Source organism: Triticum urartu, chromosome 7A (genome assembly GCF_056163025.1).
Source record: "Triticum urartu cultivar PI428250 chromosome 7A, HENAU_Tu73, whole genome shotgun sequence".
Lineage (NCBI taxonomy): Eukaryota > Viridiplantae > Streptophyta > Magnoliopsida > Poales > Poaceae > Triticum > Triticum urartu.
In genome coordinates, this window is record NC_141879.1 from 754272591 (window position 1) to 754285886 (window position 13296).

Consider the following 13296-nt stretch of genomic DNA (forward strand, 5'->3'; position numbering starts at 1 on the left):
TGCTATAGATGATGCTCAGTGGCCATGCTCGCCACCGTAGCCACCTCCACCTCCACTGCCATAACCATAGCCTCCACCGCTTCCATGCCCAAAGCCACCACTGCCGCCGTCACCACCTCCCCCTCCACCGCCGCCCCCTCCACCTCCACCGTTCATGCCACCGCCTGACCCATAGCCTTCTCCGTACCCAGACCCATAGCCACCGCCACTGCCATAGCCGGATCCACCGCCTCCTCCTCCTCCACTACCTCCCCCACCACCTTGACCGCCAGCACCGTAACCGGAGCCATAACCACTGCCATAACCAGAACCGTACCCTGAGCCCATGTCGCCACTACCTCCACCACCGCCACCCCCATGCCCACCGCCGCCACCACCACCACCACCAATGCTGCCGCCATAGCCATAGCCATGACCGGCTCCATAGCCTGAACCGTAGCCGTAACCATGACCGGCGCTTCCACCGCCTTCTCCTCCACCGTAGCCACCTCCTCCAACGCCAATGCCGGTTACAGCGACCGGGGCTCTTGCGGCGGCAGTGAGGTGGGTGCCGGTGAGCAGGATCAGGAGAGCAGCGAGAGCTAGAGCCTGCTTGCTGGTGGTGGCCATTGTGAGTGACTATGTTTTGGTGTTGTGATCGGCTCGAGACATGGACACAATTTATAGGCGAGGCGGCATTTGACACGATTGATATGAGATATCGTATCAGTCATGGGTTCATGTCATCATCTCACCTAATTAACCCCACTAGCTAAGCTCCTGTTCATCACAACAAAAAAGAGCCAGTAGATAAGCCAGTAGCAGATGACAGATGTATGGATGGGTTTGGGTAACAGACACGTGTCACATCTATGTATAGTGGGGTGGCAGAAAACCCAAACCACATCCATGCATAATGGAGCACTCACTGCTAGTCATGACTAGTTTTGTCAATGCTGCTTTTTGACAAAATACACACATTGCTTTTGCTTCCAACCATCTCAAACCACACACATGGACAGCAATGTAGCAAGCAGAGCACATTTCCTTGGATCTTTCTGTTGCATTTTTTCTTGCTGGGGACAAGGAAAGAAGGAAGGAAAGATGAATGAATTTATTGGTTGGGTGAGTTTTCTGGGAAGACGGTGCGGATGAAGTTGAGGAAGCGCTCCGAGTAGAAGCGGGGCTCCACGACCGATATCGACTGGGGGTTGTATTTGATGGACTTGTAGGCGTGCTCCACCTTCTTCCTCATGCTGTACTCCTGCAGGATGTCGATGATCCCTATGTAGAGCACCACGTCGTACGCCTGACGGAGCGATTTGCCGCCGTCTTTCTCTTGTTTCTCTGCTCTCGCCGGCATGTTCACCCCTAGCTGGATCTGAAGCCTGCCCGATTTGACAACAGATTCAGTCATTCCAGTCCATCATACATTAGCATTGGAAGAACATGAGAATTGACCAACAGTAACAGAATAAATTGATTGATGAACCTTGCTGTGCCTGGAAGCAGGAGATCCACTTCCTCGTAACAAGCAGACGATGATCGCAGGCGGCTCCCTCTTATGTGAGGGCCGACTGCGACTTTACCATCTTGGTTGCTGCCTCGCTGCACCAAAACCAGCCCTTCGCGGTAGTTATAGGCGGAATCATCCTCCATGGCATCTGCATTACCGCCGTCACATCACCAAGCAAAAAGTAAGCAATTCAAATGGGTTAATTGGGCAACTTATTCAGAGGAATGGAGATACAGTTTCATGCTTAATTACCTTGTTCCGAAAGAACGGCTAGTTTGTTATCTTGCAAAATGCTTTCAGGCAATGACCCTCCTCTTACAAGGCTTTGGCGAGCCCGGTAATGGAAACCAAGAAGCAAGCTGTAGTCCATTATGCCCTGATTCTTCAGAAATTCGCTGTCGATCTCAATCTGCCTACACATAATAAGAAGAAGAGAACATGGGTATGGGTGTCACACGGAAAACTGGTCATGAGGATAAGCTGCTTTTTTTCGGGGAGAAGATGCTTACTTGAGCAAAGCATCCCGCCAAGAAGGCTCGAGATAAAATGAGTAGTTCAGATCCAGGTCTTTGAGCGTCGTGTTCTCATCGATTTTAACTTTGTCAGTAGATCTGCCTAAGGATGAACCTTTCAAATCGAATCTTCGATGGATTCTAAGTTGTGTGCAGAACATGTTGCCCATCACTACAAATCTGAACTGCAGATACAAACAATAAAACCAACAGTTATTTGAATATCAACCAAAAAAGAATTAATTATCGGATATGACAACTAAATCCTTTTTTATGGCTGAGGCTGAAGCTTTTCACAGTAATATCTGTAACCCTTTTAATTGAGCAACAACAGTCGTTTACTGTCATTACCTAACCTACCTTTTGCCCGCTGGAAGGTTTCACCCGGTGGAGGCCAAAAAATTTAGTCACGAGTGTGTTATCATAAGTATGGACATGGCGGTAATAGTCTCGAAGCATACGCAAAAGAACCTACAAGCAAATATCATGCATGTCAGGAAAAACCCAAGTTGCAGATGTAAACAGATGAACTAAGGGACAGCTTTGATTCAATATGAATCAATAAGTGAAATAGGAAACTGGCTCAGATATATATTTTCCTTATGACAGCATGTTGTTAGTGTTAGGCCAGGTAAGGAATCACCAGTTTATATAAAGTGCCTGGTCTATATATGTCAGTTAACCAGATACCAATTAACCAACATATAAAATCATAAAACTCAGAAACCTGCACTTCAGATTTGCGAAGAGTCTTGATCATGAAGCGGTCATCTTGCGATAAGAAAAACATACTTCCACTCTTTCCAGGAGACGACAGCTCCCTAAGCGCGTCACTTCCAGAAATGGAAATCATGTAATCTGCTGTATCAAGCTTGAACATCTCCCTCAAATTTCTGTAGGTAATCAAACACTAACAAGAAGTCAGTCCTGTTATGTAGAAAACAGTGTTGAGTATTTCTCGGAGAATTCAAATTGTACTTAAGCTGTAGTATCATAGAAGAAGGTTCAGGGAGACTGCAACAGCATAAAGTATACTCCACTTAAAGTAAAACTGGGACAGAAGCACAAGGAACCTGAAGACCACCGGACAGTAGTCCTTCCACTTAAAATCGACAGCACGGTGCGCAGGAGTAAGCCGTGTTCCTTTTGTGGGGAAGTTCATCCAGAAACTAGCCTTGGGGCCGAAATCAGAGGCTTGCACTTGACGCTTCTGAATCGGCGTAATCTTCCCAACCGTGTACCTGAGTGAGTAGTATATATATATAATCACATGAGATATATAACGACCTTTTACTGACCATAAGAAACTAAATCAGTAAGGTATTCAACAAGACACTCTCATGTTGGGTGTCAGGAACAATGAATTAGCTGCCAGTTTCTATCTATCTATAGCATAGTGGCACCTTTAACATGAGGGCATGAAAAGCCGCCATCTTTCCATGACTCGGAAAATTCAGAGCTAGTTTGGTCAAAGAAAGTAGATGAACCAGTTTGGTGCTCTTATATATGGGGGGTATGGTATGTTGGCAACTTGCTATATGCTATGTATGTCACAATCCGCATATATATAAGTAGAATGGGACAACTAGTAGAACAAAAAATGCAGACAAGGAGTTAGGTCGTTGAAAATTCAGATTAGGCAGATGCCTTGAAATATATATGCATAATTACCTGATTCCAAGCTGTAAACAGAGCATCAGATCATAGCTCCTGTGCCCTTTGATTATCATCTCCCCTGGCCTTTTGACATCCTTGGCCGCCCTGCTCTGCCGACGGCTCAGCTTCTTGGACGAGTCTTCCAGGCAGCTCTTGTTCAGCACGACCTCGCTGATGAGAACGCCCTGCGCGTACTCCCTTTCCAGTATCGGCAGGCTAGAACAAGCAGCCATGTTTTGGTCAGACCCTTGTTGTGTTTGTGTTTCAGAACCTGCACCACTTATTGGCTCATGAGCGCTGATGATCTTGTCGATGGCCACTCCGATGCTCCAGCGCCTCTGCAGAGACGGCTTCTTTACCGGAGGCCGCTCGAAGCTCAAGTTTCTCCAGGACTTGTTAAGATGTGCTGGTGCAGCAGCAGGCTCTTGATTCGTGTCAAAGGAAGAAGAGGAGGTGTGCTGCGGCTCAAGGACATTTGTTGACATGTCATCAGGCAGCACGCCCCTGTTCCTCAGATCATCGATGTAGAGCTGGTGATTGGCAGGAACTCTGCAGTTCTTAGGATAGAATGTGCCCTTTCCATCCTTGAGTCCCCTGGTCCACGTCCCGAGGTAGCACCCGCCGTCCTCCCAGGTGTAGAGCCCGTAGCCGTGCATGGCGCCGTCGAGCCAGTTCCCCTGAAACGAGTCCCCGGTGGCGCTCCATGTGAGCACCCCTTTGCCGAACATGGTGCCGTTCCTCATGGTGCCGACGTAGGTGTTGCCGTTGGCCCAGGTGTACCTGCAGCCATGGCCCTCCATGTGGCCCTGCACCCAGGAGCCCTCGAATGTGTCCCCGTTGGGGTACGTCTGGAGGCCGTGGCCGTGCTTGCGGTCCAGCTTCCACTGCCCCTTGTAGTTATAGGATGATGATGATGAAGAGGAGCTGGTGGTGCAGGGGCCGGCGACGACATAGGTCCCCTGGCCGTCCATGAACCCGGCGGAGTAGTCGCCCTCGTAGACGGCCCCGGAGGGCCAGAGGGTTCTGCCATGGCCGTGCCTCGCGCCCCTCTTCCAGCCGCCCTCGTACACGCAGCAGCTGCCGGCGGCCCAGACGTAGCGGCCCGTGCCCTCGGGCACCTGCTGCGAATGTGATGATGATGATAGCGTGCCGGAGTAGACGTCGCCATTGGGTAGCGTGATCTCTCTGACCCCGAGGCCTGCTGCTGAGTTTGCTCTGAAGCTGGGCTGGGACTGGGATGGGTCTGCTGTTGTTGGGTGAAGAAGGTGGTTGCTGGCAGCAGGGGCTGTCATGTTGTTGGCCTTTGATGTACAAGATGAAGATGAAAGAGCATTGTTGCAACTGAAAGAAAGAAAGAAAGAAAGAAACTGTTACAGAGCTTTTATACAGTTTGCATACAGGCAGGATAAGAAATCAAGAATGAGCTGCTGCTGGTGGTGGTTATGATTTGCAGCGCTGGCTGGCCGGCCGATTCATGGTGGTGTATCAAATCAAGAACTGACTAGTAGAGTGTGATTAGTTGTCATGGTGGTGGTTGTGACTAGTAGAGTATGATTACTACTAATGGCCGGCCTGGCAAATTGGAGTGGCAGTGCTAATTCATTCATTCATTCATCATTCGTGAGAGCAATAATATATATATATATATATATATATATATATATAGTAGTAAGAAGAATACAAATGCTGAGCTTGGATTAGATTATATTGGACTGGAGATTGGATCAGATTATGTTGAGCGAGGAGGAAGGATCCATCCATGCATCCGTACTCTCTCTCTTTCTCTCTCTATCATGAGAAAGAAAGAGAGAGAGAGAGACATGAGCAAGAGGAGAGCAGGTGAGGAATTGAACAGGGTAGGGGAATGAAAAGGACACATACCTACCATACATACATACAGCCAGCCACGGGAGGAAGAAGGAAGAGCGACGGACGGGGAATGTGACGGCGTGGGAACGGCAACCGGCCTTCTTCCTTCCTTCCTTCCTTACTTGCTTCCTTGTGTGCTATGCTCTGCTCTGCTCTGCTCTTCTCTTCTCTTATATATGCTGTGACTGTGAAGAAGAAGAAGAAGAAGAAGAAGAAGAAGAAGAAGCAGCTCATATGAGGTCGACGGCCAACGAGCGTGACAAGCCAAATAATTCCATACCTCCAACAACATCTCATCATGTTATCAATTTATTATTACTTATATGCTAGAGTATTACACTACCTTTGTTTGTTTGAACTAAAACACTTATATATATTTTTTCAAGGGAGGGAGGGAGGGAGTATTATTAAAGCAGCAACCGCTCCATGGATCCATCTGCATGCACATGCCAAAAGACAAAAACAAAAAATAATAAAGCAGAGCAGAGGGGCCCACTTCCACGTGGCGCCCATGTGACCACCCTCTTGTCTTTCTTCACGTGTGGATGTGTTTCCTGGCATTTCTTTCCTTCACACGCTCACCACCTTTGACGGGGGTGAGCCAAGAGCCGCGGACAATTACAATCCATGCAAATAAAATTCTACATGCACGCATCACGCTAGCCACTACGCTTTCTTGTCCGAGATACCTTCATTTCATGCCAGACGCTGGGTAGATAGGCGCGTACGAGGGCTCCGGCTCCTCTTTATTCATATACACGAGCATCCGGCAACGGCACCTCTTGTGGGTTATGGGGTTGGCCTTCGCCTCCGACTGGAGCGAATCGAGGATTGCCTGCAGATCTGCCTCACCCCTGTCATGCTCCTCCTCGGAATACACTGTGTTTGGAGGTAGCCTCGCGGCGATCCGGGCTTCGCGCCTTGCCCAGATCTGCTCAAGAAGCTGAAGTCGGCGCTCCGATGTTAGATATAGGTAGCTCCTTACCCGACGGCGTGCTGTCATGGCTACTACTGATGGCGGACGACAAGTGGAAAACGGCGGCGGGGGCTGATGAGAGAGGAGGAGTGGACGGGTAGGGTTTCGGTGCCGGTGGTCAGTTAAATTGCCGTGCTAGGGCACTATGTGCTCCACCTGTGCGACATCACTCAACACCATCAGTCCAACGGAGGAGATGAGCTTCGGACCGCCGGGTTTCAGAGTGTGTTCTCGTATGGAATTCGACCGTCAGTCCGACATGGTGGGCGTGCACGGGCCTCTATATTTGTCTTAGATTTGGGTTGGATATGAGAGATGTCGATTCGTCCAGGCGTTCGAGGCCGATTTAAGGGCCCCGGGTAGATCAAATTTTTATGACCGGACGGCACGCCCAGGTGTTTTGAGACGCCCGGCCCTGGATTCTCTAACGATATTTTTCCTGCTCCGGTAATTCATACATGTGCTGGACGTACTAATCATACAACTCAACTGATACAAGTACAAAAGTAGTGCTAGTTGTATGATCAGGGAAGAAAAAAGATCAAGGAAGCTTTGGACGACCGATCGATGCCACTGCGTACTTATGACCTTAACATGGCAATGGGTAACCGTAACCCATAAACCTGTCGGGTAAAACTTCTATTGAGGCAATAGTTTGAGAAAAATAGGTATGTCTCATGTGTCATCCAAAAAAAAAGCCGCTTTATCTGGCTAACGCGGCAGCTATCCTCGACCCAAAATCCCCTTCCCTTGCTCATGTGCGTGATCTTGTTTAAATATCTTGATATTTGTTTTATGAATCTATGATTTTATCTCTGATTGTGTTGATCTTATTATATAGTCTCCTTCACTCGATCATTTCAAAGTAGGGGCTACACAAGTATCTTGAATAAAAAGAATAGTCCTCTTGTTTGTCTTGTAATGGGGAAAAGAAGAAAGAACTGATGTGAATGTGTCTCTAAAAAGTTCACTTACAAGCTACTCATTCTTGAATATAATTTAATATTGTCTAGTGCCATCTAATTCGTGCTTATTTCTATCATTTTCTGAAAATTAATATCATTCTTTTTTGGGGCTTGTTTCGCTATGCCCCCAGCATGACTTGTTGACTTGTTTGGTACCTGTACTCTTGTGTTGGATGCTTGGTCGATGGCTTTATAATATAAAGCGGGAGGAAACCCTTTTTCGGAAAATTAATACCATTCTTTTTATTCCATAGCACAACAAATTGTGATATATATATGTGCTGAAATGCTAAAATGTGGTATACTATGTGCTGACAAATGTTGAAGTATACATGCTAAAATATTCTATTTATGTGGAAATGCTGAAAAATACATGATGAAGTGTGAATTGAGTAAGATGGCCGAGATGGGTATATTTACCAGAGGTATTACCCGCACCCGGCCAGGTACGGGTATGAGAATAGTTTGAAACCCGAAGTGCGGGTACGGGTATAAGTTTGTGCAGAAAATATTGAGACGGTATGGGTTTGAGCGACCATTACCCACGCCTGAACCCGGGGGTGTGCCATGTATCTCCCCTTTCCTTTGAGCGATGCAACTACTATGATACAACACATGCACTACTTTACTTCTAGTTCCTTTCTTTACTTTACCGTCTGGGTGGCATGCCATGCCAACCAACTTTGCAATAGGAAAGGAAAAACAATCAATTATTCATAATGCATATTGGGAGTGTACACGCACACATATATAGTCTGACTTATTTGGCTTTTGTGAACCCTTTTCTTCTTAGTTATCAACAAGATTTAGGTAACATATAGATGGATCGATGGATAGTGATCTATCTTTTTCAGGCACTCAACCGAAAGATGCATCATGCAAGGATGCACCGACTGTCTACTACAACAAATTTTGTCGGCTCCGGCGAGGGAGGACCGATGATAGTCGTGTGCCTTCGGTTCGCTTCAGTGCTTGTAGTCATCGCAAGGTGGTCTATGAATTTGAATGTAATTTTTATTATTTCTAGTGTTTGTTGTACTATCATGATTGAAAATGAATAAATCAAATGTTTTCCGGACCGACCAAGCTCCTCCTGGCCGCCATCTGTACGTACGTGGTACATAACTAGCAAATTCACATGTAGAGCTGGAATAGAATATATTCGCTGCCTACCATGTAAACAGCAGAAAGACACAAAGAACCTTTCCTTGTCTGCCCATATAATAGGTAGCTAGGCAGGTATATTTCTCCTTCCCTTTCCATGCAATTACACCCCACCATACACCTACACTACTTTACTTTACTTTATATACATACTGGTTGCCAACTACCTGCACATAACTAATCAACTAACCACTCAAAGTTTTCCACAAAAAACTAACTACTCAATTTTAATTGCCTTGCCAGAAAACTAAACTAAACCAATCAACGTGCGTACGTCATAATAATGGTAAATATAATCTGATTTTCTTTCTTTTAAGAAAAAAAATCTTATCAACAAGCTACATATATAGTCTGATAACGGTATATGTTTTGCATGCAGGCGATTGAGCAAATTAATAAAGCTATATATGCCAGAACAAATACAGTAACCTTCACAGCATGCATATGAACGTGCCGCCATCACCACCACCACCAATTCAACAAGAAGAAGAGAGACATCTCTGCTTTGCTCTAATATAATTCAGCCTGCTTGTGTTTTATATCTTGGTGTTGATGGCTGTCAGCTCGGTGGCTAGTGGTCGAACGTGACAGGACAATTTGCTCCCTCGAACAAAATCTCTTTTGTTTATGTATTTACTTTATTTATTTATTAAAGCAGCAACTGCTTGATCGATCCATCTGCACATGACAAAAAGCAAAACAAAAATAATTTGGAGAGAAGAGGCGCCATGTGATGCATGCAGCAGGGCCAGGCGCAATCCAATCCATCCCATATATGTCTGGCGTAAATTAATGGCAAATAAACGACGCCTGCAAGTCCCATTTATTTATTTAGGTTTTTGCTAGCTCGAAAAGAACTTTATTGAACTGTGACCATAAGTGAGCGAGCTTAAACGGGATCCGGTTTATTTATAGGCCTACTGGCCCTGGCCGTTTATTCCGACATGTGTAGTACGTACGTTCCCTATATATGTACGTATACACATAGTACTACGGTTTTTTTTTTTGCAACGTATCCAAGTGAGTGATGAGCTCCTGGCACCAGCATACATCAATCAATACATGTTTCCTGCTACCCTGAATTGATCTTCTCCCACCCACGAATATCTATACATCAATATCCTACATACACAACTCAATCAATTATCGACTGATACAAGTAGAAAAGTAACTGTGGTTGTACTCCCTCCGGTCCTTTTTACTCTGCATATTAGAATTCTCTGAAGTCAAACTTCACAAAGTTTGACCGTATTTATATGAAAAAATATCAACATCTGTTATGCTAAAGTTATACAATATGAAACCTTAAGTCATGACACATCTATTAATATTGATTTCAAATTATGAATGTTGGTACTTTTTTCTATAAAGTTGATCAAACTTTACGAGGCTTGACTTCAGTCAAATCTTATATGCAAACTAAAAAGGACCGGAGGGAGTACACTTGTAGTAGTAACTGGGCCGGCCTTTTGAACCCACGGACGTGATCGAGCCGACCTGAGTAGAGTAGAACATGCATATTACATCTGCATTTCTTTCTGTTCCTACTTCCTAGTTGTATAACAGATCAGGGAAAACAAAAGGATACAACCTACTACGATGCAACACCCATGCACTACTTTACTTTACTATCTTTTTCGTTCGAGAATTTTATTTACTTTACCGGCTGGGTGCCATCTGCCAACGAACTTTGCAACATGAAAATTAGAAAAGCAATCAATCATTCATACTGCATATTGCGAGTGTACGTATATATAATCTGACTTGCATGACTTTTGTGAACCCTTTTTCTTCTTATGAACAAGATTTGCATAACATATAGATGGATGAATGGATCGATAGTGGTCTATCTTTTTTCAGGCGCTCGGCCGAAAGATGCATCATGCATGGACGGATCCATACATGTACAGACTAGCACTAGCTAAGCATAATCCCCAATTACAAAGGAAAAGAGAAGAAGAAGAAAGGCTAAAGCTAAAATGCATGCTGCACTAGCTAAAGTACCTAGTGCCTATCTCTCTTTCCCTCGACCCTTCACACTTTTTCCCATTCCTGCATGCTACCTAGCTCACATATCACAAATGTGCGTCTCTATGTTGTTAGCAAATACCATTACATAGTTTTATTCTTTAGGTCTTAAAAACAAACTTTTATCTCATGGTTACACCACCTTTCAAAAGGGGAAGACTTGGACACTTACATCTTGCATCGAGGGCGGGCGGAGCCAGAGCTGCCTAGGTAGTCCTCGACGCGCCTGGCTGGCTGTTTGACATAGGTCAATAGAGATCTCGTGCATCTTCTGTGCGATTCGCGAAAACGTCTTACCCTATCTTGGGCGACGTGTTGCATGTTACATAGCAGGGGCGCAATAACCCTGATAGCGTATAAATGGTTTGGTTGGAGAGAATCAGAGATACATCTTGGAGAGAAAGAGAAGGGGGGAGATAGGGTTAGTTACAACACAAGATAAGATGCGCCTAAACTACCTCCTAAACTATCTCATGAATATCTCTCCTGTCACGTTACATGTGCGCATATGTATGTTTGACATTCACGGTGAGGGCTCTTGGTTGGTCCGCCATGGTGAAGTCGGAGTCGCTTTGCTCGAGAGAAGTGATGACAATAACCGTTGCTCTCGAGGGAGTCCCCTCTTTAATAGTGTGTCGGTCTTTGTGTGTAGCCAGGTCAACTGAGGTGTTGTGTCTTCTGGGCGTGTTGTACCAATTTTCGTTCGTTTTTCCACTAATAAACCAGGCAATTATCTTCTGTACTACTATTATCAATAGATAATAGATTGAGGTTCCAATTTCAAGTCGTAAGTAGTACGAGCACGACTCCACGAGGTACGTGCAAGTACATCGCTAGCTTGAGCATCAAAAGTCACGTACACGCATGCACGAGAACGAGCACGATCGACTGACATGCACTGTACCTGATTGATTTGCTGTAGTACGTATCTAGCAAATTCACATGTAGTAGAATATATTCCTTCCACTGCTCCAATCTCTACGTAAATAATTGAAAGAAAGAAACAAGGAACCTTCGCTTTGATCAACCCATATATATATATATATATATATATATATATATATATATATATATATATATATATATATATATATATATATATATATAGCTAGATAGGTGGTATGTTTTCTCCTCCCTTTTGCATGCAACTACATCCCACCATATGCTGCCCTACTTTTACTTTACTTTATATATACTGGTTGCCAACTACGAGCACATAAGTAATTAACCAATACGTCTTTTAATCGCCACGCACAAAAAGCAAAACAAATCTATCACCAATCACCGTGTGTACGTGCATAATAATTGTACATATACAATCTGACTTTCTTTCTTCTTTATAAAAAAAGAAAATAAATCTTATCAACAAAGTTGACACTATATAGATAGTGTGAACTGTAGTGGTATATCTTTTGTATGGAGGCAATGGAGCAAATAAAACTAATCCAGAACATATACTAGTACAAACTAGCTAACCAAAGTATAGATACTATATGTCGATCGTATGATGACACGGATCATTCGACTTTCCTCTTTTTCCAGATCGACTAGCCAACGGCCTCACTAGATAGCCTCCATCTAGTCTAGGTACATTTCTCCTCGATCGCTTTCCTGCCTTTTGAGTTGCATACAACTACGACTTAACAGTACGCTTTATATACTTTACTCCCAACTAGCATATAAATAGCTCATCAATCTTTTGACCATGCACAATGCATGCATTTTCTTCTTTGAAAAGGGAGGTTGAGACCCCTGGCGTCCGCATAAAAAAGGTACACGCAGCCATTTTTGTTGAATTATACTCCCTCCATTTCACAATGTAATGCTTCCTCTATCCCCGTGCTTCAACTTTGACCGTAAATTTAACTACCAAGACCGATTGCGGCGGGAACAAAAGTTATATCAGTGAATTTGTATTCGAAAGAAGTTTTTAATTATGTAACTTTTTCTCCCGCCGCAATCGGTCTTGTTCGTTAAATTTATGGTCAAAGTTTGATCTCGGGAAGCGCGGGCGCACTATATTTTGGAATGGAGGGAGTACAACAAAGTCTGACAAAAAGAGTACATCGATCAACCCGAAGCCACCTTCCATTGACAGCTGTCCCTACCCTACAAGCTTAATGGTGGGGGTGGTCATGATCTGGGTCATGTGTGGATGTGCCCTACAAGCATGTAAATTATGCCAATGCATACGTGTTATATGACCTGCCTTTTATTTTGTTATCAACACGATTGATTGACATTTTAGTCCAAAACATAAAAAGAAAAGATGGATTGACACTTGATGGTGTATCTTTTCAGGCGTGCTAAAGGTAGCTAAGGGCATCTCCAAGGGGATCCACATTACGCCCCTATTTGTCCGGACTGAATTTTTCATCCAACTGGTTCCCCATTTCGGCCCGGATAGTGTAAAATCCCCTACTTTACTTTAGTTTTTTCCTTTGAGAATTTATTTTACTTTACCAGGTGTCGTGCCATGCCAACGAACTTTGCAACCGGAAAAAAATCAATCTAATAATTCATACCATCAACAAGATTTAGGTAACATACATTATACATGTTGGGACCGATAGTGGTCTATCTTCTTTTCTTTTCAGGCGCTGAGCCGAAAGATGCATCATGCATGGACGG

General features: G+C 44.5%; 1 protein-coding gene across 3 annotated transcripts; it reads right to left on the reverse strand.

Annotated features, from left to right (window-relative positions):
• Positions 1-790: 790 nt before the first annotated feature.
• On the reverse strand, positions 791-5821 carry LOC125523053 (phosphatidylinositol 4-phosphate 5-kinase 9). Of its 3 annotated transcripts, none has more exons than XM_048688092.2 (9): positions 5558-5821; positions 3679-5004; positions 3081-3248; positions 2735-2900; positions 2368-2478; positions 2005-2192; positions 1748-1908; positions 1472-1643; positions 791-1367 (listed from the first exon to the last, which is right to left on the reverse strand). In XM_048688092.2, exons 1-9 carry the CDS (start codon positions 5764-5766, stop codon positions 1094-1096), a joined length of 2775 nt encoding a protein of 924 aa, XP_048544049.2. In that variant the 5' UTR covers positions 5767-5821; the 3' UTR covers positions 791-1093. The 3 variants fall into 3 exon arrangements, with proteins under 3 accessions (XP_048544049.2, XP_048544047.2, XP_048544045.2); XM_048688090.2 differs by having other exon boundaries at positions 5549-5821; XM_048688088.2 differs by having other exon boundaries at positions 5545-5820.
• Between the last annotated feature and the right edge of the window lie 7475 nt (positions 5822-13296).